Below are 24,994 nucleotides of genomic sequence, written 5' to 3'. Positions count from 1 at the left end.
CTTGCCGCAGCTCTACTATGAACGAATGTGCTCCCTGGGAGCTAGGGAAGTCACCGCCTCTCTGTGAGCCTCACTTTTCTCATCAGTAAAATGGGAGCACTAAGGCCCCTTGGGTCTTGATACTCTGCAAGACGCTAACTGCCTCCGGGCAGCCCCATCTCGTTCTTTCCCATGATTCCCCGGGGCCCGGGCGCTTGATAGGTGCCTGTTTATCTTCTTTCTGTGCCTAGACAAATGGACTTTGGGGTTCCAAGGACATGATTCAGCTCCCAAGGTGAAGATTCCAAGGGCTGGAACCTTGGCAGTAATAAGCCCGGTGACGTCGGGTGGCTGGAGTTTCTGGAGGTCAACCGTGTATCAGGCACAGCTCTAGGCTCTACGAGAGTTGTAATCCCCTTTTTCCTCTCGACAGCTCTGTGAGAAGAGTATCAAGGCAAAATGAACTCTCGGTCTCGCGTGACCGGGGGGCCCCCATCATCCACCCTTCAGATGGCCTCGTGCCTGCCGTTCGCTGGACGAGGCCACTTCAAAGAACAGCAAGGCCCTTTGATGGTATCGGGCACTCACCGGCTGCACTCCGGAGGCTCTCAGCCTTATTTCCTGCAGCGGGGGTGGCTGTGGGCCCCTAAGACTGAGCGTCCCAGCCCCCGAGGCTGCCCTGTGAGTAGACGAGGCCCCTCAGGTGCGCGTCCAGCCTATCTAGACTCTCTGGGGAATCGGCGCCTCCTCCTGAGCTGACACTGGCTAGAGGCTGGGCCACTGGGCCAGGATTGTTATCTCCCCTCGGCAGAAGGGAAAACTGAGGCACAGACAGGTTCAGCTCCGACTCGCCAGGGTCAGGATTTGCAGGCGGGCATGGCCAGCGGGGAGGCTGGAATCACGCCCTTCAAACGCTCTCAGCGTCTCGTAGGCTCGCTTTGATGATGCGTCATAGTGCATCATGCATGGGCGGGTGGGGCTGCTCGGGGCTTACTTTCCCCTCTCCCCCACTTCCCAGGCTTGGAAAGGACCCTGTAGCCCTGATGGTCTTCACCTGTGTCTCTCCCACCTACAGGTGGCAGGGACAAGTCCCCTTGGAGGGCCCCCTTCCGTGTTCTCTAACACACTTCTCTAACATGCTTCAGGCTCCTTCTCTTACCTGGTTCCTTCTAAACCCCAGCCAGAGCCAGAGTCCTTGGCCTTGCCCTGCAGACTCCATGCCACCCACTTAATCATCTTACTGGAGAAAGCGCATGCCCTTTCAGCTTTTCCCCATGGTAGCCTGCTCAACCAGATTTCCAAAGGATGGCCCATGGTCCCCCCACCCCTGCTCCCTGGCCCCCGCCCTCCTGCACAGTGGACCCCGGCCTTGGTCTTGTCCTTGGACCTCCTCCTCTGAAAGACTGAGGTGTATTCATTAACTCCTCAGATAACCCTGCTATCTTGTCCGTCACCTCGTCCCCTTTCTTATCTGGGTTCACGGCCCCGTCTCCCACTCGTTGGCCCCTCGCTGGTTGTAAAAGCTTTCGTTTGCGAAACCTACCACCCTCACCCCCTCTAAGAATTATCTCTCGGGTTCCTCTGGCCATGAGTTTCTTTTGTTTTGTTTTTTTTTTCCATTTTGTACTTGTTATTTCATTTATTAATATATTGCAATGATTTCCTATATATTTCACTATTTTTTTAACGTATGGCTTAGAAAACGTACATCTTAGTCCATCACTTATGGTACCGTAATCCGTTTAACTGGTTTTATATATCTGGTCATTTGGATGTTTCCAGGGTTCACCTATTATAAATAATGCCATGATAAACATGCGGATGCTGAGATTTTGTGCATCTAGTTGATATTTGATTATTTTCTTAGGATAGATTTTTTTAAAGTGACTTCATTATTGATTTCCGAACTTTTCATTAATCCTTTAATCTTTTCTTTTAATAGAATGTATTGTCAAGTTAGCTAACATACAGTATACACAATGTGCTCTTGGTTTTGGGGATAGATTCCTGTGATTCAACCCAATGTTTAGAGCAGCGTTATCAACAACAGTTGAATTGTGGAAAGAGCCCAAATGTCCATCAACTGATGAATGGATAAAGATGTGGTTTATATATACCATGGAATACTACTTGGCAATGAGAAAGAACGAAATCTTGCCGTTCATAACAATGTGGATGGAACTGGAGGGTATTATGCTAAGTGAAATAAGTCAGGCAGAAAAAAACAGATACCATATGTTTTCACTCGTATGTGGATACTGAGAAACTTAGCACAAGACCATGGGGGAGGGGAAGGGGGAAAAACTTACAGAGAGGGAGGAAGGCAAACCGTAAGAGACTCTTAAATACAGAGAACAAACTGAGGGTTGATAGGGGGGTGGGGGAGAGGGGACAGTGCTGTATGTAAGCCATGGCCATGAGTTTTGATGGCTAGCCTGGCTTCGCTTGCTTCTCCAACAATCTCATTTCAAAGATGGGCTCAGAGAGATTAAAAGTGTTTGTGCTGGGTCCATGGCTAGTGAGTGATCGAGGCAGGTTAGAACCAGGTCTGCCCGAAGCTAAAAAGTAGGATTTTCACTACCTCCTTTCCCCATCACCCCTCTGTCACTGGAGGGACCAGCGTCTCCGAGACGCCTGCCATCCAGGCATAGGGCTGGGACTCAGGCAGTGTCCGGGGGAGGGGGGGGTGGCAGGGGAGTTGACTGCAGGAACCAAAGACAATTTGGGGGCTGGGACCTGGGACTCACCATGGGCCCAGCTCAAGAAAGGCTTCTTGGGGTGCCTGGGTGACTTTGTCGGTTAGGTGCACAACTCTTGATTTCGGTTCAAGTCGTGATCTCACAGTTTGTGGGATGGAGCCCCATGTAGGGCTCTGCACTCACAATGCAGAGCCTACTTGAGAGTATCTCTCTCTCTCTCTCTCTCTCTTTCCCTGTCCCTCACCTGTTTATGTTCTATCTCTCAATATAAATAAACAGAAAGAAAGAAAGAAAGAAAGAAAGAAAGAAAGAAAGAAAGAAAGGAGGAAGGCAGGAAGGGGGAGGGAAGTAAGGAGGACTGAAGGAAGGAAAGAAAGAGAGAGAGAAAAGCTTCTAGGGCCTGCCGCCGTGTGTGACTGTATGTTGGGCACAGCCCCCACACTCAGAGGAGCTTGTCATTAAACTCCCAATGGCAGAAGGACCCCAGGAGCATCTGGGTTCCCAAAGTGACAGGTGAGGAGATTTGCTGTGGTCTCCTGAAGGCCCGACATTGACATGTCAGAGCAGAATCCTGGGACCCCCAGACAAGTCTGTCCAACTAGGGAAAGGGAGGCCTCCCAAGTGGGCCACGTGCTCTGAAGCCCTCCTCCCCCTTGCACAAGGGCACTTTGACCCCAGGGGACGCCATGCAACGTCTGGAGAATTTTTGATCGTCACACCTGGGAGTTGGGAGGTTTTGTCTAGGATGCGTCTAAACGTCCTACAATGCACGGGGCAGCCCCCCACAGCATAGAGTTTTCCAGCCCAGAAGGTCCACGGTACCGAGCTTGAGACCCCTGACGCCCTGTGGGCTCAGCCGTCAGATGCAGCCAAGTTCCCGCTTCAGGGAGAAAGTTACCAGGTGAGCACCCCCGTGTGCGGAGCACCAGCCCAGGGGCATGGAGACCTGTCTGGTGCCAGCTCTGCCTGACCAGCTGTGTGGCCTTGAACATGTTCCTGAACTGCTCTCCCAGCCTCAAGCCGCTGAAATAAGTCAACGTCTGTGAGTGCCTTGAGGGGTGAGGGCCCTCAGTGCTTTTGCGAGCCGTATCCGCCAGGCCCGGAATATTGGAGGGTCGGCTAATAACCAACTCCAGGCTCAGATGGCCTGTTCCATGACGGCTGTAGCAGCTACGAGAAAAGGGACGTTGAAGTATGGAGTCAGGGAGAGTCTGGACCACGGTCGGAGGCGGGGGTGGTTCTGGCTGTGTGTCATTGGGCAAGATCTTACCCTCTCTGGGCAGCAGCCTCATGTCAATGGGGACCAGTGGGGGACTATTCCAGATCCAGGCATCCCTGCACTTGATCTGACCTGCTCCCTGGGTAGTTGCACACCCGTACATTATGTTTCCTGTGCCTCAGTTTCCTCTGATGTAAAATAGGGGCCGTGGCATTTGCACACAGGCCATTGCGGGTGTTAGTGCCACTGCCAAGACCCAGCCTGCCGGGTCTGTGATTCCGGGCCTGCTACTTTCCTGCCCTGTGGCCTCGGGCAGGTGACTTAAACCTCTCTGACCTTTGGTCTCATCTGTAAATGAACGATTGTCATATGCCCTGGGTCACAGGCCATTACAAGAGGGCCAAGAGATGAGACGGCAAGGGGCTTACAAGGGGGCCTGGCAGGTGGGGAGCCCCGTAGAGTCTTTGCTGCTGTTCCGTCCTCCATGATGAGGGCGAAGGGAAGTCCTCGGCACTGGGCCGGCACACGGTAGGGGTCCGGTAAGCTCTGGATGCTTCCTGTGATGTCAGTCAGTGGCCAAGGGACTCAGCGTGCGGCCTGACGTGGGCATGGTGCCCCTTCTCTGTCTCGCAGGACAATGCCATCCTCCTTCACGTGGGGCCTCCTCCTGTCGGCAGGTCTGTGCTATCAGGTTCCCGGCTCTCTGCACACGCTTCCAAGCCCCATCTGCAGGCACCCTCCCCCAGCATAGCCCCCAAACTGGCCAAGTGTGCCTTCGGCTCGCACCATGAACTGGCTCATCACTCCAACAACAACATCATCTGCTCCCCCGTGAGCGTCGCAATAGCCTTTTCGATGCTCTCCCTGGGGACCAACGGTGACACTCACACCCAGATCCTGCAGGGCCTAGATTTTAACTTCAAGGAGACACCTGAGGCCAATATCTACAAAGGCTTACAGCGTCTCGACAGCCAATGCCAGCTGACCGCCAGAAGTATACTATTCATCGACAAGAATTGGAAGCAAGTACATACGTTTTCGGAGGATGTCAGGAAGCTGGACCCCTCAGAAGCCTTCTCCGTCCACTTCAGAGACAACAAAGAGGCCAAGAAATGGATCAACCAATATATAGAAAAGGAAACCCAAGGGAAAACTGTGGATTTCATCAAAGATCTTGACAAAGACACGGCTCTTGTTCTGGTGAATTACATTTTCTTTCATGGTAGGTTTTACCCCCAGCTTGAGCTGGTTCAAAAGGAAACATGCAAAAATGTTCTTAAACATTTAGTTAGTAAACTTTCCTTGACGGTCAGGGACGGGATAGGGCAGGTGCAACTAAGCATGTGTTATTCAATTTCCCAAACACAACAGGTGACATACTTCCCACCATCAACTAAGGTCAGGGGATGACGGGCGGGACAGTCAAATCATCAGTCATGGACAGTCATGGACTGGCCAGGTGATGGGAGAGGCTGAGGCCTGAGTATATTAGGCACAGAGAAGGGGCCAGCCCCTGGGGAGAAAAGGATTAAGGAGTTGTGTTCTCAAGATGGTTGGGTAAGTAACATGACCAGCTGATGGAGCCCATAACTACCAGATAAAGAACTTTCACTTACTAGTCTCCATCCACACCCACACATGCACACCATTCACACATGGAAACACACGCACACACTTCTAATGAGCACCTACACTGAATGAAACTCCCAGCGTGAAGCACCTTTGTGGCCCCGGGACATCATATTGGATAGCTCTAATTTTCCCATTTAGAAAACCAAGGTGTCAAGAATACCAGTCATCTCTTTGAGGTGAGCTAGTGGGGAAAATGGGATGGAACCCAGATCCTTGTGATGGAAATTCGTATCTTTTCCACTACACCATGATAAATCAGTTGTGAGTCCTGTGGTCCTTTAGTAAAAATGCCCAAATGGTAGACACCCAGCCAGCAATACTGCCTATTTGCCATTGTTTTCGTTTTTATTTCAAGGAAATGCTAGAAAGACCCAGGTCCTTGATGGGCCTTCGGAAACATCCCTTCCTGGAACTCCCAAGACAGCTCTCATCCCATCACATAGGGCCCTGTTCCCAACTCTGGGTGGGGGAAGGTGTAGCCCGTCTCTGCCTCAAACAGCCCCCTGTGTCTCTCCCCTCCATGCCATAAGGCCTAAAGCTGTGCTGAGCATCGATGAGAATGTGACAGACTATTCTGGAGCCACGCCTTCAGAAGGGAGCACCTGGTCTAAGCATCTGTCCGTCAAGTTCAACAGGTCCTTCTTAGTCATCATCAGGGATGAGAGTACCAACATTCCCCTCTTTGTGGGAAAGATGGTGAATCCCATGCAAAAATAACTGCCTGAGTTCAACCCCGCTCTTTCAGGCCGGGCCCCCTCCCTAGACGACATTAAAGAATGGTGGACCTGGCCCAAGAATGAGTGTGATGAGCCCATTCCTAATCTTCTTGTCTCGGGGTCTCCCTTTCCATGTGTAGAATCCAGGTCACTGCAAGTGTTCACGTATCCACTTAATTCATACGCATTGGACATGCACACTGTCCAGGCCCTGTGCTAGGCAAGATGAAACGTTGGCTGAAACCCACAATTCATTATTTTGTCTTATTTTATTTTTATTTGAGAGAGAGAGAGCATGAACAGGGAAGAGGGGCAGAGGGGGAGAGAGAGAGAGAGAGAGAGAGAGAGAGAGAGAGAGAGAGAATCCGAAGTAGACTCCAGACTCAGCATGGAGCCCAACATGGGGCTGAATGTCATGATCGTGGGATCATGACCTGAGCCGAAATCAAGAGTCGGACACTTAACTGACTCAGCCACCCAGGAGCCCTTGAAACCCACAATTTAATAACAGAGATGGAAAGCCAGAAATGACAGGAGATGGGCTTCTCTAGGAGTGGGACAGGACACCTAATTAATAGCCTAGGTTTCAGTAGAAGAGTGACAAAGAGAGAAAGAGGCAAGGCCAAGCCAGGCAGATCACTCAACAAGGAGGAAGCTAAGGGGTCTGCGCTCATGTGGGGATCAAAATTAGTCAGAGTGTTAAAGGCTCACACCCACCTTAAATACTGGTGTTTGGACTTCTGGTTAGATCACACAATAAAACATAAAAATCATCAATTGTCCTGGGGGCGCCTGGGTGGCTCAGTCAGTTAAACGTCCGACTGTAGCTCAGGTCACGGTCTCACAGTTTGTGGGTTCGAACCCCCACATCGGGCTCTGTGCTGACAGCTCAGAGCCCGGAGCCTGCTTCGGATTCTGTGTCTCCCTCTCTCTCTGCCCTTCCCCCGGTTGTGCTCTGTCTCTCTCTCTGTCTCAAAAATAAATAAACATTTAAAAAAATTTTTAAAAGAAGCAATGTCCTTGAAGAAAGCATTGGTTAATGCATCTCATATTTATGCAGCCAACCTCAGTGCCCCTAAATACGTGAAGCAAACATTAACCGAGTTGAAGGGAGAGGTAGCGACACGGTAACTGGAGAATCAATGCTCCACTTTGAATAACTGACAGGAAACCACACAGAAGATCAATAAGGAAAAGAAGGACTTGAACCACACTATAGACCAGCTGGGCTAACACGCATACACAGAACACTCCACCAACAGCAGCAGAATACATTTTTTTCTCCAGGGCACGGGGAGCATTCTCCAGAACAGACCATGTGTTAGGCCACAAAACAAGTTGTAACAAATTTTTAAAGACTGGAATCCTACAAAGTACCTTTACTAACCACAACAGAAGAAAACTGTAGAAATCAGTAGCAGAAGAAAAACTGGAAAATCCAAAAATGTATGGAAATTAACAATTCTTACACAACCAATGGGTTAAAGGAGATGTCACAAGAGAAATTAGAAAATATCTTAACACAAGTGAAAATAAAAACACGTCAGGCCAAGACTTCTGAGACGCAGAGAAAGCAGTACTAAGAGGGAAGTTTGTAGCTGTAAGCATTTACGTTACAAAGAAGAAAAATCTCAGATCCACAACCGACTTCGTATTTTAAGGAACTAGAAAAGAAAAAAAAGGAACAAACTAACCCAAAGCCAGCACAGGAATAAAACGATAAAGATCGGAGGAGAGATAAACAAAATAGAGAATTTCAAAAAATAAAACAAGAGTGAAAATCAACAAAACCAAGAGTTGGTTCTTTGAAAAGATTAACAAAATTGACAAATCTTTAGCTAGACTAGCTAAGAGAAAAAGAGAAGAATCAAATCATTAAAATCAGAAATGAAAGAGGGGACATTCTTTTACACAAATAAAAAGGATCATAATAAGGAAATACTATGAAAAACTTGAATGCCCACAAATTGGATAATCTAGATACAGTAGAAAAATTCCTAGAAACACACAACCTACCAAGAATGAATCAGGAAGAAACAGAAGATTGACACATGATACTAGTTACATCTGATGTATAACTAGTAAAGTGATTGAATCAATAGTTAACTCCCAACAAAAAAGCCCCCAGGACCACATGGCTTCACTGTTGAATTCTATCAGACATTTAAAGATGAATTCACACAAAGTGGATCCCTTTCTTACACCATACACAAAAATAAAATGGATTAAAGACCTAATGCGAGACCTGAAACCGTAAAACTCCTAAAAGAAAACATACGCAGTAGTTTCTTAGACATCATCTTTAGCAACATAGTTCCCCTCGGGCAAGAAAAACAAAAGCAAAAATAAACTATTGGGACCACACCAAAACAAAAAGCTTTTGCACAGCAAAGGAAACCATTGGCAAGACAAAAAGGCAGCCTACTTAGTGGGAGAAGATATTTGCAAATGATGTATCCAATAAGGGGTTTATATCCACAATGTATAAAGAACTTACACAACTCAACACCAAAAAAACAAAACAAAACAAAACAATGTATTAAATTTTAAAATGGGCAGTGGACCTGAGCAGACATGTTTCTGAAAAAGACATCCAGATGGCCAACAGACACATGAAACCATGCTCAACATCACTCATCAGGAAAATGCAAATCAAAACCACGATGAAATATCACCTCACACCTGTCAGAATGGCTAATGTCAGAAAGACAAGTAATAACAAATGTTGGTGAGGATGCAGAGAAAAGGGAACCCTCGTGCACCGTTGGTGAGAATGTAAATTGGTGCAGTCAACTGTGGCAAAACGGTATGGAGATTCCTCAGAAAATTAAAAATAGAAATATCATATGATCCAGTAATTCTACTATTGGATATTTACCCAAAGAAAATGAAAACCCTGATTGGAGAAGATATATACACTCCTACGTTTAGTGCAGCATTATTTACAATCGCCAAAATATGGAAGCAACCCAAATGTGTCCATCAATAGCTGAATAGATAAAGAAGATGTGGTGTTTATGTATATGTATATATATACATGCATATGTGTATATACATATATATGTATGTATATATAATATATATGTGTATATATTATATTATGTAATGTATATATATAATGTGTGTGTGTGTGTATATATATAATGGAATATTACTCAGCCATAGAAAGAATGAGATTGTACCATTTGCAACAACATAGACGAACCTGGTGGGTATTGTGCTCAATGAAATAAGTCTTCCAGAGAAAGACTAAGAGATACGATTTCACTTATATGTGGAACCCAAACACAAAACAAACAAACAAAAGCAAACAGAGCCTTAAACACAGAAAACAAACTGGTTGTTGCCGGAGGGGAAGGGGAGAAGGGGATAATGAAAAAGATCAAGGAGATTTAAAGGCACAAAGTTCCGGTTATAAAATAGGTCAAGGAGATGAAAAGTACAACATAGGGAGGAATATAGTCAGTAATATTGTAATGATTGATGAGGGAGCATAAGGCAAGCAGACAGGCCACAAACACCCCTCGGGCACTCCTGGCTGCCCAAGAACAAAGGAAGGGGAAAAACAAATGAGTTAACTGACAGAGATCACAAGTTCTGCTGGACCTGAGTCACCTTTCATTTACAAATATCTTAGTAAATTACAAGAAAAAGGCAGTCTTATCATAGCCTAATCTCCAGAAACCTATAGACTCAGCTTCCTGGAGCCCCAACATCACCCCTCCGTAGTGGTGTGGGGAACAAAGGCAAGAAAGAAACGGCAGGTAAAATTAAATTTCCTCCTAACCTGTAGCCCGTTGACAAATACTTGAGACAAATACTTGAGGCAAGTACAGAGTGTAACATTTCTCCAGGAACCCCCTACTGTCTTAATGCTAATGCTTTGCTACAGGGGAAAACAACCTTAGCTTGACAATAGCTAGGCCTCCGGGATCTTGTGAGTCTTCTTTGGCATTTGAAAATCTCCTTGAAAACTTCCCTTTAACTTACCTCCCCCAACTCCCAAGTATATGACCAGCCTCTCCTCAGGGTCCCCTGGCAGCTCTTCTGCCCACAGGTCCTGTTTCTGTGCTTTAATAAAATCACCTTTTTGCACCAAAGATGTCTTCAGGAATTCTTTCTTGACCCACAAACGTATGGCCAACTCATCTTTGACAAAGCAGGAAGGAATATCCAATAGAAAAAGGCAGTCTCTTCAGCAAATGGTGCTGGGAAAACTGGACAGCGGCATGCAGAAGAATGAACCTGGACCACTTTCTTACCCCATTCACAAAAATAAACTCAAAATGGATGAAAGACCTCAATGTAAGACAGGAAGCCATCAAAATCCTCGAGGAGAAAGCAGGCGAAAACCTCTCTGATCTTGCCCGCAGCAACTTCTTACTCAACACGTCTCCGGAGGCAAGGGAAACAAAAGCCAAAATGAACTACTGGGACCTCATCAAAATAAAAAGCTTCTGCACAGCGAAGGAAATAATCAGCAAAACTAAAAGGCAACCGACAGAATGGGAGAAGAAATTTGCAAACGACATACCAGATAAAGGGTTAGTATCCAAAATCTACAAAGAACTTCTCAAACTCAACACCCAAAAAACAAATAATTCAGTGAAGAAATGGGCAAAAGACATGAATAGACACTTCTCCAAGGAAAACATCCAGATGGCCAACCGACACATGAAGAAATGCTCAACATCACTCATCATCAGGGAAATATCAAAACCACAATGAGATACCACCTCACGCCTGTCAGAATGGCTAACGATAACAACTCAGGCAACAACAGATGTTGGTGAGGATGTGTAGAGAGAGGATCTCTTTTCCATTGTTGGTGGGAATGCAAGCTGGTGCAGCCACTCTGGAAAACAGTATGGAGGTTCTTAAAAAAATTAAAAATAGAACTACCCTACGACCCAGCAATTGCACTACTAGGCATTTATCCAAGGGATACAGGTGTGCTGTTTCGAAGGGACACATGCACCCCCATGTTTATAGCAGGCTATCAACAATAGCCAAAGTATGGAAAGAGCCCAATGTCCCTCGATGGATGAGTGGATAAAGAAAATGTGATATATATATATATATATATATATATATATATACACACACATACATACACACAATGGAGTATTACTCAGCAATCAAAAAGAATGAAATCTTGCCATTTGCAACTACATGGATGGAACTGGAGGGTATTATGCTGAGTGAAATTAGTCAGTCAGAGAAAGACAAAAATCATATGACTTCACTCATATGAAGACTTTAAGATACAAAACACATGAACATAAGGGAAGGGAAGCAACAATAATAAAGAAACAAGGGGGGGGACAAAACAAAAGAGATTCATAAATATGGAGAACAAACTGAGGGCTGCTGGAGGAGTTGTGGGAGGGGGGATGGGCTAAATGGGGAAGAGGCACTAAGGAATCTACTCCTGAAATCATTGTTGCACTAGATGCTAACTAACTTGGATGTAAATAAATTAAATTTAAAACAAAAGAAAGAATTATTTCTTGGCCATCAGCTCCAGACCCCACGAATGCCCCATCACCACAAAGACTTCATCAATAATGTTGTATTGACACATGGTGACTACATTTATCATGATGAACATTGAGTAATGGATAGAATTGTCAAGGGACAGATCATCTAGGCAGAAAATCAATAAAGAAACAATGGCTCTGAATGATACTATGGGCCAGATGGACTTGACAGATACACTCAGAACTTTTCATCCAAAAGCAGCAGAATACACACTCTTCTTAAGTGCACACAGAACATTATCCAAAATAGATCACATACTGGTCACAAAACAACCCTCAATAAATATAAAAGAATTGAGATCATACCAGGCATATTTTCAGATCACAGCACTATGAAACTTGAAATCAACCGCAAGGAAAAATTTGGGAAGCCTCCAAATGCATGGAGGTTAAAGAACATCCTGCTAAAGAATGGATACAATTATCACCGTATTAGAAAAAAAAAAAAAAAAGAATTCACAGATGCCTTCCTCAAACTCTTCCAAAAAAATTGAAGAGGAGGGACCACTTCCTAACTCGTTTTATGAGGCCAGCATTACTCCAATACCAAAGCCAGAACAAAGACGATACAAGAAAAGCACAGACCAACATCTCTGATGAATATGGATGAGACACCCGACCGAACACTAGCAAGGGGATTTCAGCAGTATGGTAGGAGGATCATACGCCCCGACCAAGCGGGAATTAGTCCTGGAATGCAAACATGGGTCACATATGGAAATCAATCAATACAATACATCGCATCCACGGAATGAAGAGAAAAAAACAAAACACGTGACTGTCTCCATTGATGCAGGGGAAATATTTGACAACATTTTTCACACCCTTTCATGATAAAAACACTCCAAGAAAAGAGGAATAGGAAGAAGGTCCCTCAACAGCATCAAGGCCACGTATGGAAAGCCCACAGCTAACATCATCCTCAGTGGGGAAAGGCTGAAAGTTTTCTTCCAAGATCAGGAACAAGCCCAGGACGCCTGCTTTGGCCTCTTCTACTTCATGAAGTTGAGGCAGTGAAATTAGCCAGTCGCACAAGAGCAAATACCATGAGACTGCAATTCTGCGAGGTACTTAGAGTATGGAAGTCACAGAGACAGAAAGCAGGGTGCCGGGGGTGAGGGGCAGAGGAGACGAGAAGGCGGTGTTTGGCAGGGACAGGGTTTCAGTTTTGCAAGATGGAAAGGGCTCTGGGCTGGCAGGTGGTAATGGTTGCCCAACAGTGGGAATGTCTTGGTACTACCCAGATGTATACTTACACGTCGTAAGATGGTGAATGTTGTATGTTTTACCACAATGAAAGACAACATAATACAAATTAGCTTTAAATGTACTAGTAACGATAACTGTATGACCAACGGTCTCCAAAGAAGCCAGTGAAATTCCTGACATTTTAAGCTATTACTCCTAATCCTATGGCTTTCATGATAATTTTACATCAAGTTGTTTAAAAAAAAATACGTATGCAAACGCCATGCCATAAATACCATAAACAAAGCCTAAGGACAAGCTGGGAAATCTTGTAGCTGATATGACAGAGACTCATTTTAATTTTAAAGAACTCTCTCAAATCTATAAGGAGACAGTAAGTAACCCAGGAGAGTAATGGGCAAAGGACTTAAACAGGCAGAGTACAGAAAAATAAATACAGGGGCGCTGGGTAAGCGCCCGACTCTTGGTTTCAGCTCAGGTCGTGATCTCCCGGTTCGTGAGTTCGAGCCCCGTGTCGGGGTCTGTGCCGAGGGTGTGGTTCCTGCTCGGGATTCTCTCTCTCCCTCCCTCTGCCCCTTCCCTGCTCGCTGTCTCAAAATAGATTTTAAAAAATTAAGTAAATAAATACAAACGTCCAATGGGAATATAAGAGATTTCTCAACCGCAGTCCTAATTTTAAAAACACAAACCAGAGTCCCATATGCCACCTGTCAGATTGGCATAAATGTGCCAGGTTGACGATACTCACTGCTGTTTACACGTGAAGAAACAGATCTCCTCAATAATAGAGGCGGGGGGAGGATGGAAGTGGGTGCAATCTTGCGGAAAGATAGTTTTGTGACATCTGTTAAAGTTAAAAGTAGAAAAAAAATACCCTAGTTTTCGATTCAGGAATTTCACCATGAGGAATTTACCCCATGGAAATATTTACAAGCAACAAACGTAAGGAAAAAAGTTCTTTCTAATTGCAGCACGGAAGAGCAAAAAAAAAAACAAAAAACCCTAAATGTCCTTCGACAGGGAATCGATTACATAAAATGAGGGACATCTCTCTAATAGAATGTCATGCAGGCTTTTGAATGCCATACATAGGCTAACTCTATATAGGCTGATAGGGCAAGATCTCTAAACAAAATATGGTAAAAAGCAAAAGAACAGTGTACAAAGTGTGATTTCTCGTGTGGACACACGCATTCACTTATTTAGTAAGCATCTACGATGCACAGCTGTGAACAAAACAGACAAGATCCCTGCACACAGGAGCTCCATGGGGGATAAGCAACAGTTCTGGTAAGTCAATACCGTGCGTAGAATAGGGGTAAGTGATGAGTCTTACAGCAAAAAATAATGCAGGGACAGGAGATGGGAAGTGTTGGGGTATGAGAGACATGCTCAGACAGAGTGGTGAGGGAAGGCCTCACTGAGAAACCCAAGGCAGATGAGAAAGCAAGCTATCTGGAAGAAGAGTAGCCAAGGCATAGGGAATGTGGTGATGCAAAGGCCCTGGGGCAGGAGTGTCTGGCATGGTCAAGGGAAGCAAGAAGGCAGGGTGCCTAGAGAAGGGGAGAGTATGAAAGATAGAGAAGCAGAAGAGGCCAGAGATGCCAAGACATTTCCCATGTTAGTTTGTGTTATGGGGGGAAAAGGGTCCTTGGTGAAATGGCTTTGGAAAACTCTAGACCGAGTGTGATTCCTTAGCCCCTCCCAAGTATTACCATCCAAGTGGGAAAGAGAAGATGTGGCGTTTCTCAAGTTTATTTGACCCTGAAGCCCCTGTTTTTCTTTTTACAAATCATCTCTAGGCTTCTGTGGAATGCACTTTGCTGAATGTTGCCGTGGGTGAGGAGGCTGTTAAGCGAGGAGGATTGGTTGGCGAGGCAAGATGAGGTGTAAGGAGGTCTGAGAGCGTACTCCCCTGTCACAGACACCTGCTGCCCCTTCTGGGCTAACACGCCCTTCTGCTGAAAGACAGTGATTTGAATACCAGTGCTCCTGCCCCCGGACACTCCGTGGCCCCCACTGAAGGCATACTGATGGGGCAGAGTCACACTGGACATTCTTGGCTCAGAGTGACAGCATCATCAGCTGCTGCCCAGAGACCCAGCCTACAACCTCCTCTCTGGGCATTAACCGAAGGGCAGCTGAGGGGCAAGAGGCAGAGTGGACAAACAGGATTGTCAGCTGGGGAGGAGGTGGCCAGGCTCAGGATTGCACAAGGCCACATCACCTTGGGCCTGTTAATATTAACTCAGTCTCCAGCCCGGGGGGATGCCAGCTATCTCCAAAGTCACTGCCCTGACAAATATTGTTTTGCTCTTCTTGTTGGCTAGACCTTCAATGATTCTCTCCTGGCCTTAGATTGTGATCCTGCTGAGTCCCCCATAAACACGCAGCTCTAATCCCCTATAGTTGCATGTTGGCGAACATTCCCCCCACGGGACCAAGTGGTACCTGGTAAAGGACTAAATGTGAGCAGAAACCCAGTAGAAGCAACGTGCGTGGTCAACCAAAGGGCTTCAGGATAATTGTCATCTTGAGGCATTTCAATAATTGTGCCACAAAAGCCACTTCTAGGAACACATTTCTTCCTGGTGGGCACCCCCTGACTTTGGTGTCTGGACACTTTTTCGACTCCTAGTTATTGTTCATATAAACTGAATTCATACAGAAGTAGACTCAGTCAACGAATCATTCTCTCGCTCAACCGTCTTATACTAAGTAAATCATTCATTGGTCCAGCTGTCTGTGCTAAATGCCAACCACACGCCAGCCCAGGACTATACATTGTGCTGTGTGTAAGTTCTGTGTAAATTTGGTGAATAACTTCATTACAAACTTCCTTGAAAAAGAAGCAAGGGCTCTGTAGACGTTCTATCGCACTGCTGCTTCTTTGGAGGATTGTCTTCGGGGTCAAAAAGGACAGGGGGACAGGTTGTGCACTGCCCACGGATGCCTGACAGAGGGAGCGTGGGGCGTGAAATCCAGGCCACGCTACACTTGCCAAGTTGTGCGCCCTGGCATGAGGTGGCATCCATCTGGTATAGCAGGTGTTCTTTTTAATTTACATAAAGATGTTATTACTTCATCGGGTACGTGATAAAATGAGTGTAGTAAAATGTTAATGATTGAATCTCGGTGGTAGATTTAACGTGTCCACTGTGAAAGTCTTTCTACTTGACTCTACATTTTGAAACTGACCGAATAACATGTTGAGGTGGGGAAAAGTGGAATGTCATTCCTTGTCACGTTATGCAGGGGCCAGAGAGACGCTGTTATGGGTTGAATTGTGTCCCCTGTCAAAAATTCCTATGTTGAAGGTCTAACTCTCAGTACCCCCAGAATGTGACTTCATTTGGAGATAGAGTCTTCATAGAGGTCATCAACTTAAAAGGAGGGCATTAGAGTGGACCCTAATCCAATATGACGGGTATCTTCATAAAAAAGGGAAATTTGGTCCCGGAGACGTGAGCATAGGGGGAAATAATACGAAGCTACAGCAAGAAGTGAGCGAGAAGATGGTCAGTCTACAAGCCAAGGAGAATAGCCTGGAACAGATCCTTCCCTCATAGCCCTCAGAAGGAACCAACATTGCCAACAGCTTGACTTCAGACCTCTGGCCTCCAGAAATGTAAGACAATACATTTCAGCCACTTAAGGAAGCCAATCTGTGGTACTTAGTTTTGACAGCCCTAGCCGACTAATGCAGGTGCCTTTTCTAGTCTGCACTGAGGGAGGCACTCTGAAGGCTAGCAGAGACCGATCTCCATCTTGAACTCCTCGAGTAGATACAAATGTGGGGTTTGGGTTGCTGGGAACTGACCATGAGCTAATGTTTGCCTTCAAAGGAGGTGATGATGAAGGGAAGTCACTGCCCACTGGCATCTAAAGAACAGTAATGCCCATAACGGGGCTACAAGCAAAGAGTTTTGCCACTATTGACTTCTGACATCCAACACTATTCCACAAATAAAGACGCAAGACAGGGCTGTTTAAAAACCAACCAAACAAACGAACCACAGGAACCCAAGCAACCAGCCATGGCAACCAGGCAAAAGAGTTGTTGGAGCCTGGTTCTGTTCCTGGCACTAACCACTCACAAACTTACATCATCTTGGATAAGCCACCCAAATTCAATTTTCTCATTCACAAAGACACAGGTTGCAGCTAAGATTAAATAAGGGATTATATGGAAAGCTTTAAGCACACAGTAAGTGCTTAAGAAATGGGGGCAAAACTTCAGAGATAAGATTGAGATAAGCCCCATGAGGGCTAACAAACAGGCTCAAAGGCTTGTTTGTACAATAAACAAATGGCTGCAGGCGAAGGTCGGCAAGACTGTGGATGTCAAAATCAATACTCGGCTGATATCAGCTGTTTTTCCATATTAGACACTGTGAGAACTGACTATGGTTTATTGTCAGTCCTGACAGAATGTCCACTGGCGTAGAAAGAATGCTTGCTCATGAGGCAAGAGAAGGGATTCTAATTCTCACTTTGCTCCCGACTATGTGACCCCTGGTAAGTTCCCGTTACCTCCCCCAACCTCTACTTCCTTGTCTATAAAATGGCCTAGACTAAAAATGATAAACACATAGTCAGGGGCAACTTCTTCAGCCCTCACATCCACACAGACTTCACCAATCAACCGCGGCCCTATTTTCATCTTCGTTCAGACAGAGCCTCCAGAATCCTTCTCAAGATAAGATTCTGGGAATCACTATAAGAGATCCAAGATGGCAGCATGGACGGACACCATTTATTTTCCTGTCCCAGATGATCTCTAAAATGCCTTCTCCAGTTCCTCTGTTTTCTGAGCTTGATTCCCTTCTAAGCGAGAGATGACTTTGTTTTGCATCTTTCAAGACTTCCATGTGGAAATTATTTGGGACACTTCACTGTCTGGGCTCTTACCTTTTGAGTCGTTCTTCTCCTTCAGCTCCCCTTCTCCTGGACCAAATGTCCAACGCTCCCCTAGATTTGGGGGGACCTGAGATCCAGGGTCCTAGATTTTGGTAACTCCATCATTTTAAGTAACTGACTTCCTCTGCCCATGCCCAAGACAGACCTGCTGAATGGATTAAGGCACTCTCATAAGAAAGATGAAGCCTCTAATGCCTTCTCAACTCAGTCTTTTTGGCAGCCCTTACCAATGGCTTCACATTGATGTGTCAGGTAAAAACTGTTGGCCACTTCATTGCAAGAAAATACGTCCAAAGATCCTCTAGATACTCTAGAAGATACTTCAGAAGAAATTATTAAACCAAGATTAGCTCTGTGTGTGTGTGTGTGTGTGTGTGTGTGTTGATGGATACCAGATACCAGCTCCGAACCAATACCATATGAATAGCTTTCTTTTTCATCTCTAATTAAGCCTTCAAACCACCTTTCCAATTTTCTTCTTACCACTGCAGCCACCTCAGAATGTGCCTGTGCTCAGGAAGCCATCTATTACAGTAGAAGGCAGATCAGGGTGTCACATACTTTTGCATGCCAAGCTCACCTCAGTCTCAACAAGCAGTTGATTTTGAAGAGGTTACTCAACCTTTCCAGGGTTTGCCTGCAAAAAAAAAAAAAAAAAAAAGACTAACACCTCCTCATAGGGTCATGTTAGCACCTAGTCTACCACCTGGAACACGTTACACAAATAAATAAGATTGGCAGCCATCCCTGCATGTGTTGCTATCATTATGAGTACTATACCTATATTGATCTGCTGGTCCTTGGGCTTCTGCTTGGGAAATAAAGTACTGCTCACACTCTGGAGAAGTGCAAAAGGGAGAAAAGGCACATGAACAAATTGGAGGAATACAGTGTGACGACGGTGGAATCTGAGCCCATCTGGGGCACAACTCACAGTTTGCTTAGTCCACATCTCTTCTTCCTCCGGTGTGGTTGCCCAGATTCTGTCCATCCCTCAGGGTCCAGCTCAGGTATACCTTCTTCCAGGAGCGTCCACTGAGTACTCAAGACTCCGTCTGGTGGAGGAAGCTTCATCTTAGTCAACTCTAGTTACATTCCGTCAGTTTAACGTGACTTTTGTCAACCCAGTGTTCTGTCAGTCACTTCAGGGTTTCCCCAGCCCAGAGTTGCATACACCCCAATACCCATCCCTGAGGTATCTGAGTATGGAGACAACAGATATCCATGGTCTCAAGTGAGACAATCCTCTTGACGGCAGAAATGAGATCACTCTGAATCCCCCCTCAACGCCCACCCAGGGTTAAGCATAGGGCTTCAGAAGCAGATGGATGGGTGCGTGCATAAATGAATGTAAATGGATGGGAAGATGGAAAAACACTTTGCCAACAGAATGTGGCATCTGTCCTTCCGCCTTAGCCTCTCTGACAATGTAACAAAGCCACCTTCCATGGCCAAGTCAGTTCAGCATCTCCTGTCCCTCTAGTGAGCACTGCACATTACGTACCCCAAAGATGTAGGTGCCACGGGCTGAGGGCTGGCACATTTGCCTAACGAGGGTACACCCTGACCTTCCTGTGCGTTTCTGCCTCCCTGACCACCAGAATTGGCTACTAATGTTGACTACCCTCTCTTCTCCTCAACCAAGGACAGCTGCCCACAGAGGCCAGCCTTGAGGGTGCTGTGGATGCATCAGACTCCTAGTACCTGGCCTGTAAGTAAAACTTACCTTCCCTGAGCCTCATTCCTGGCCCCCATGGCTCCCAGTTAGTACCTGAGGAATAGTCCTCTCTGCATGGCTATGGGCTGGGACATGGGGTAGGGTATGGGAAGAGAACAGAGCAGCAACCATAAGATCTGGGGCTTACCTGCAGGTGGGTCTTATTGTAGGGTCACCTCGTTCAGAAATAGGGAGGCAGTGAAGGATAAAAATCAAGCCTTTGGGGGCAGCAGACCTGAACTCGAATGCTGGTTCCGTCACTGGCTGAACAAGCCACTTATTGAATAAGCCACTTCACCTCCCCTGGACTCCAAACGTTGCAAGGGTTGGTTGTGAGAATTAAGTAGAGTATTGCTCAGAGTATTGGTTCAAAGGATGAGACTTTTATGAAGAGACTGCATGGAAAAGTTGGAGGGGAAAACAGGAGGGTCTCTGGTGAGGACCCCAGAAGTTAGCAAAGCGAGGGGGCTCTTGCCTGCCCAGAGCTGATGCAGAAAAGGGAAGAAATGGTGAGAGCAGGGGCCATGAAGGAGGCACTGTCTGGAAGCATCCAAGATGATAGAAGGATACAGCTGCTCCAGAGGCTTGGAGCTGAAGTAGGGAGGAATGGGGACCAATCCTCCAACCCCTCTCTCCTCCTGCCCAGCACACCCACCCTGACACCCAAGAACAAGTCAGCAGACAGGAGCGCCTGGCAGTACAGGGCAGACGGGTCAGCCTCCCGGGACGAGACAGAAAAGGACAGACGGTAGATCAAAGAATACCGTGCAAAAAAAGATAGCCACTAACAGAAAGAGGAACAGCCAACTTTGGCCGAGCACTTACTGTGTGCCATGAGCACACACACTATTTCATGTAACTACGGCTCAACAAAGAGTTTAGCCCTGAGCGTACAATCACTCCCTACAGTAGAATACTCCATGTTGGTTTAATGGAGTTTCCCACTGATCTAGAATTCAGATTCTGGACATTTTTAAGGGATATGGGGGGAATCAGCGACCCCCTCACCCCAACCCCCAACCCCAAGTTTTCCTCAGCAACTCTCTAGAACGAGGGTGCGTATTTTACCAAATCATAAAGCATTGTGCGTGGAGTGGGGGGGGGGCTCCAAAGATGGGGAGATGTGACCACGGCAGAGGGCGATGGGGGGATGGGCTGGTGTTCACCCCTGCCCAGTCGGACAGAGTGGCAGAGCACCCTGATTCCTGGTGTAGGGCCTGGAATGCGTGGGGAACCCAGGAGTTCTCTGTCTCCCTCTCTCGGGGAGCCTACCTAACCCTCCCCCTGCCATCCCTTTCTCTCTAGACCAGGCCATCAGCTTCTCCCATCCCACCATGACAAACACCACCGTTCCCATGCTCACAGGACAGGAAAGTCAGCCACAGGACAGGGGCAGGCCGGCTCAGTCCCAAGTACAAATTCTGAAGGAAGAGTCTGGCCGTCCTGGATCAGGTCCCCAACTCCAGATCGATCAGCACGGCGGGAGGTGGGAAGCTGATGCCTAGGAGCTAATCTGTAATGGTAACAAAAAGGGGGCATAAATATACTACTTTATGGAAATATAAGTGTAACAGACAGGAAAGGGGAACGACCTGTATAGGAAAAAAAAAACTTCTTTTAAAGGCCTAAATTGTTAGAGAGCTATATTGCATCCTGGTTTAAAAGACTCACTTTTAGAAAGAGAGATGTTTTCTCTCAAGTAAACAGTTCTTATGGAAATCCCATCTGGAATTTTTCCAATTTGCAAATCGTTTCTGAAGTCCATCCGGTGGAATGAACCCACATAAACAACTGATAATTTTTGAAAAAGAAGACAAAGGGGCGCCTGGGTGGCGCAGTCGGTTAAGCGTCCGACTTCAGCCAGGTCACGATCTCGCGGTCCGGGAGTTCGAGCCCCGCGTCAGGCTCTGGGCTGATGGCTCAGAGCCTGGAGCCTGTTTCCGATTCTGTGTCTCCCTCTCTCTCTGCCCCTCCCCCGTTCATGCTCTGTCTCTCTCTGTCCCAAAAATAAATAAACGTTGAAAAAAAAAATTTTTTTAAATAAAAAAAAAAAGAAAGAAAAAGAAGACAAAAGTGATTTGCCTTGCAAAATATCTGATGTATTTTAAAAATTACAATAATCAAAACAGGATGGTACCAGCAGAAAAAACAGGCAAGTGGGTACAAGGAACAATATAAAATGTCCAGAAAAATCTGTGGTAAGTGGACTTTTTTTTTTTAATTTTTTTTCAACGTTTATTTATTTTTGGGACAGAGAGAGACAGAGCATGAACGGGGGAGGGGCAGAGAGAGAGGGAGACACAGAATCGGAAACAGGCTCCAGGCTCTGAGCCATCAGCCCAGAGCCTGACGCGGGGCTCAAACTCACGCACCGCGAGATCGTGACCTGGCTGAAGTCGGACGCTTAACCGACTGCGCCACCCAGGCGCCCCATGTAAGTGGACTTTTCTACAGAGCAATGATGGCTTTTCAAATCCACGAGGAAACTGTGGTTTAGTCCATAAATGCTATCAGTTCAATCCATTGCCCATTTGAGGAATGGGATACTTGGAGCCTCACATCACACCAAATGCAAATTTAATTCCAAATAGGTTAAAGAGACAAGCACAGAATTATAAAATACAAAAAAAAAAAAAAAAAGTACTTGAAGAAGGAATGGGTGTGTGTGGTTTCTTATAATCTTGGGACAGGAGAGTCTTTCATTAGCGTGACTGTTGGCAGATCAGAGTGCACAAAACACTAAAACTTCTTTACGATGAAAGGCAAAGACAGACTAGCCAAAGAAAATACTCGCAGCATCTATGACCAGCAAAGGCTCAGTATTTGTTATGTACTTAAGAATTTTCTGCAACCCAGTCAGGGGGGAAAAAGACAACTGAACCATAATAAAAAGGTACAACAAAAGGCTATTTCCATCTATTACATAGTCAACAATAAAATGATGCCAATATCCAATCAGAAAGAACATGGCGTAGTAGACAGCTTCACCTAGAGTTTGTAGGAACAGAACTGGTTCAGACTTTGTGGATGGCAAATTGGTATTACCTAGGAAATTTAAATGCATGCCAAAGTCATATGTGAACGCTACAAAATCGTTCACATTGTTCACGCAGCATTTTTGAAACAGCAGGAAAAAAAATCAACAGGGGCACCTGGGTGGCTAAGTCAGCTAAGCATCCGACTCTAGATTTCAGCTCAGGTCATGATCTCAGGGTTCCTGAGTTTGAGCCCTTCCTCGGGCTCTGCCCTGGCAGTATGGAGCCTGCTTGGGATTCTCTCTCTCTCTCTCTCTCTCTCTGCCCCTCCCCAGCTCACTCACTCTTTCTCTCTTTCAAAGGAAGTAAATTTTTAAAAGCTTGAAAAAAATCAACACCCATCAGTAAAGATGATTTAATAACATAGCAAGTGTATCCTTTCTATGCAATATATAGAACCATCAAAATAATGGAATGATGGGCACCTACTGACAGATTAGCAAAATACATCCAGCGTATATCAAATTAAAAAGCAAGTGATGGAACACTATGCAAGATGTAATTCCACTTCATTTTGAAGTGTGCCCATATGATTATTCATACATATAGCTACGTTCTGTGTGTCAATATCACATATTCAATTCATACACAGACCTAAGCAAACAAACAAAAAATTCGAGGCCAACGTACGACAAATTCTTAAAACTGATTACCTTTGGGGGGCAGGATTGAGTGAGCAGGCAGGAGCTGAATCTTGATAGTGTGACTATTACATTTTAAATAGAATTTATTATTATCACTAAAATCTAAAGAAGCCTGCAGGGTACAGCTAGGACCTTTTGTCGAACGCCTATGGTTTTACCGAACACCTACGGTGTTTCACCCGCCACGTTCTCGCATCGAGCTAACCACAGTTCCAAAGTTAGGATTCAAACCCAGGTCTACCCGATCCCAAAGCCTGTGTCTCACCCAAGTGCTCACTGTTCCCCTTGAACTTCCTGTTAAAGCTGACCCCAGGGCGCTCCATGGAGAAGAGAGCAACGGGAAGCATTCTGGGGTCCCAAGCCCTACTGGACTGGGTGACGGTGCTCTGTGTCCCTGTTTGTCCAGGATGGTGCCCCCGACTCTGTTCTTCTGGCCACTGGTGGCCAGGCTGGGTCCCCATGCCTGTGGCCAAGGGGCTCCAGACCGAGGAAATCATCCAACCCCAGTGACCCCATCGGCCCCCTCAACCTTCCCGAACAACTTCCACTCAGTCTTCAGCCCGTACAGGCGGACGGTGGCCGCAAACCCAGGCAAGAACATCATCTCGTCCCCGCTGAGCTTCTCCACCCCCCCTCGCCTTGCTGGCTCTCCAGGCCAGGCCAGCAGCACGCACCCAGGTCCCAGAGGGTCTGGGCCTGCCCCTCGTCCAGGTCCCAGACAGCATGGTCACAAGCACTTCAGTTGGCAACTCCTTGCCCCGCTGCGGTCCCTGAAGGCGTGCCAGCCACACATGGGCAGCATGCTGTCTGTGGACCAGAGGCAGTACCTGTCACACAGGTTTGTCGACATCGCCCAGAATCTGTCCCACACGGAGGTCTTCCTCATCCCCTTCGGGAACAACCAAGTAGCCAGGGAGTAGATGCACCATTTTGCCAGCGGCAAGATCGGGAAGCTGGCCCAGGAATGGACCCCAGACACTGTCTTGATTCTGGCCAATTATCTTTTCTTTAAAGGGAAGCCATTCTCTAGGGGTTATTCGGACCCTTTGCAGCTTGTCTCTTGCCCCACTCTCCCCTACCTCTCCGAGAATGCTACCCCTTAACTCCTGTCTCTCCCGTACCTGCAGCCCATCTTCCGATACCTTCTCCTGAACATTCTAGTTCTCTCTCAGGCTATAGCCCCATCGCAACCAAAGTTTCAGGTAGGGGTGCCCCCACACAGACCCGCTACGTAATTTGTGCGTTTCACAGTGAATGAATATGTTGGGGCCCTTGCTCAAAACTCACTTTTCAAGGTGGCGACCGCAGAGCATTAAGCTACATTTGGGGCCCTGATGACAGCTGGGTTGCACCTCCTTGAAGCCAGCCCTGCCCACGCGGCTGTCCCAGGCTGCCTTCCATGCTACCAAACACGAGCCCTGCTTCTGGACCCAGGGCGCATCTCAAATGGTTTTGCAAGCTGTCTCCCATCCACCCTCAAAGAGCAAACCTCCTTGTTAAGCCGGGAGCCCTGTCGTTCTGCGTCCACCCAGCTTGGCTACATTTAACTCTGTTTTGTGGACTCTCCTCCCTGGCACTTTCCCCTCGTGGGCTCAGCATGCCTTTCCTGTTTCCCCTACCTCGGCCATTTTTGCATATCTCCCTCTCACGAAGAGCCCCGTTAAATGACGGTATTTCATAGAGT

The 24,994-nt window shown here is 46.5% G+C and overlaps 1 protein-coding gene across 1 annotated transcript; it reads left to right on the top strand.

Annotated features, from left to right (window-relative positions):
* The first annotated feature begins 4,534 nt into the window (after window positions 1-4,534).
* Window positions 4,535-24,230, top strand: LOC115517101 (alpha-1-antiproteinase 2-like). Its single transcript, XM_030320240.1, is given in 3 exon segments — window positions 4,535-4,601; window positions 4,604-5,141; window positions 23,717-24,230. Coding segments are annotated over 3 exon segments (1,119 nt in total).
* Window positions 24,231-24,994: the final 764 nt, after the last annotated feature.

The sequence above is a fragment of the Lynx canadensis genome, chromosome B3 (assembly GCF_007474595.2).
Source record: "Lynx canadensis isolate LIC74 chromosome B3, mLynCan4.pri.v2, whole genome shotgun sequence".
NCBI lineage: Eukaryota > Metazoa > Chordata > Mammalia > Carnivora > Felidae > Lynx > Lynx canadensis.
Note: the sequence above shows the minus strand (reverse complement) of the source record. Positions and strands in the feature narration are given on the sequence as shown.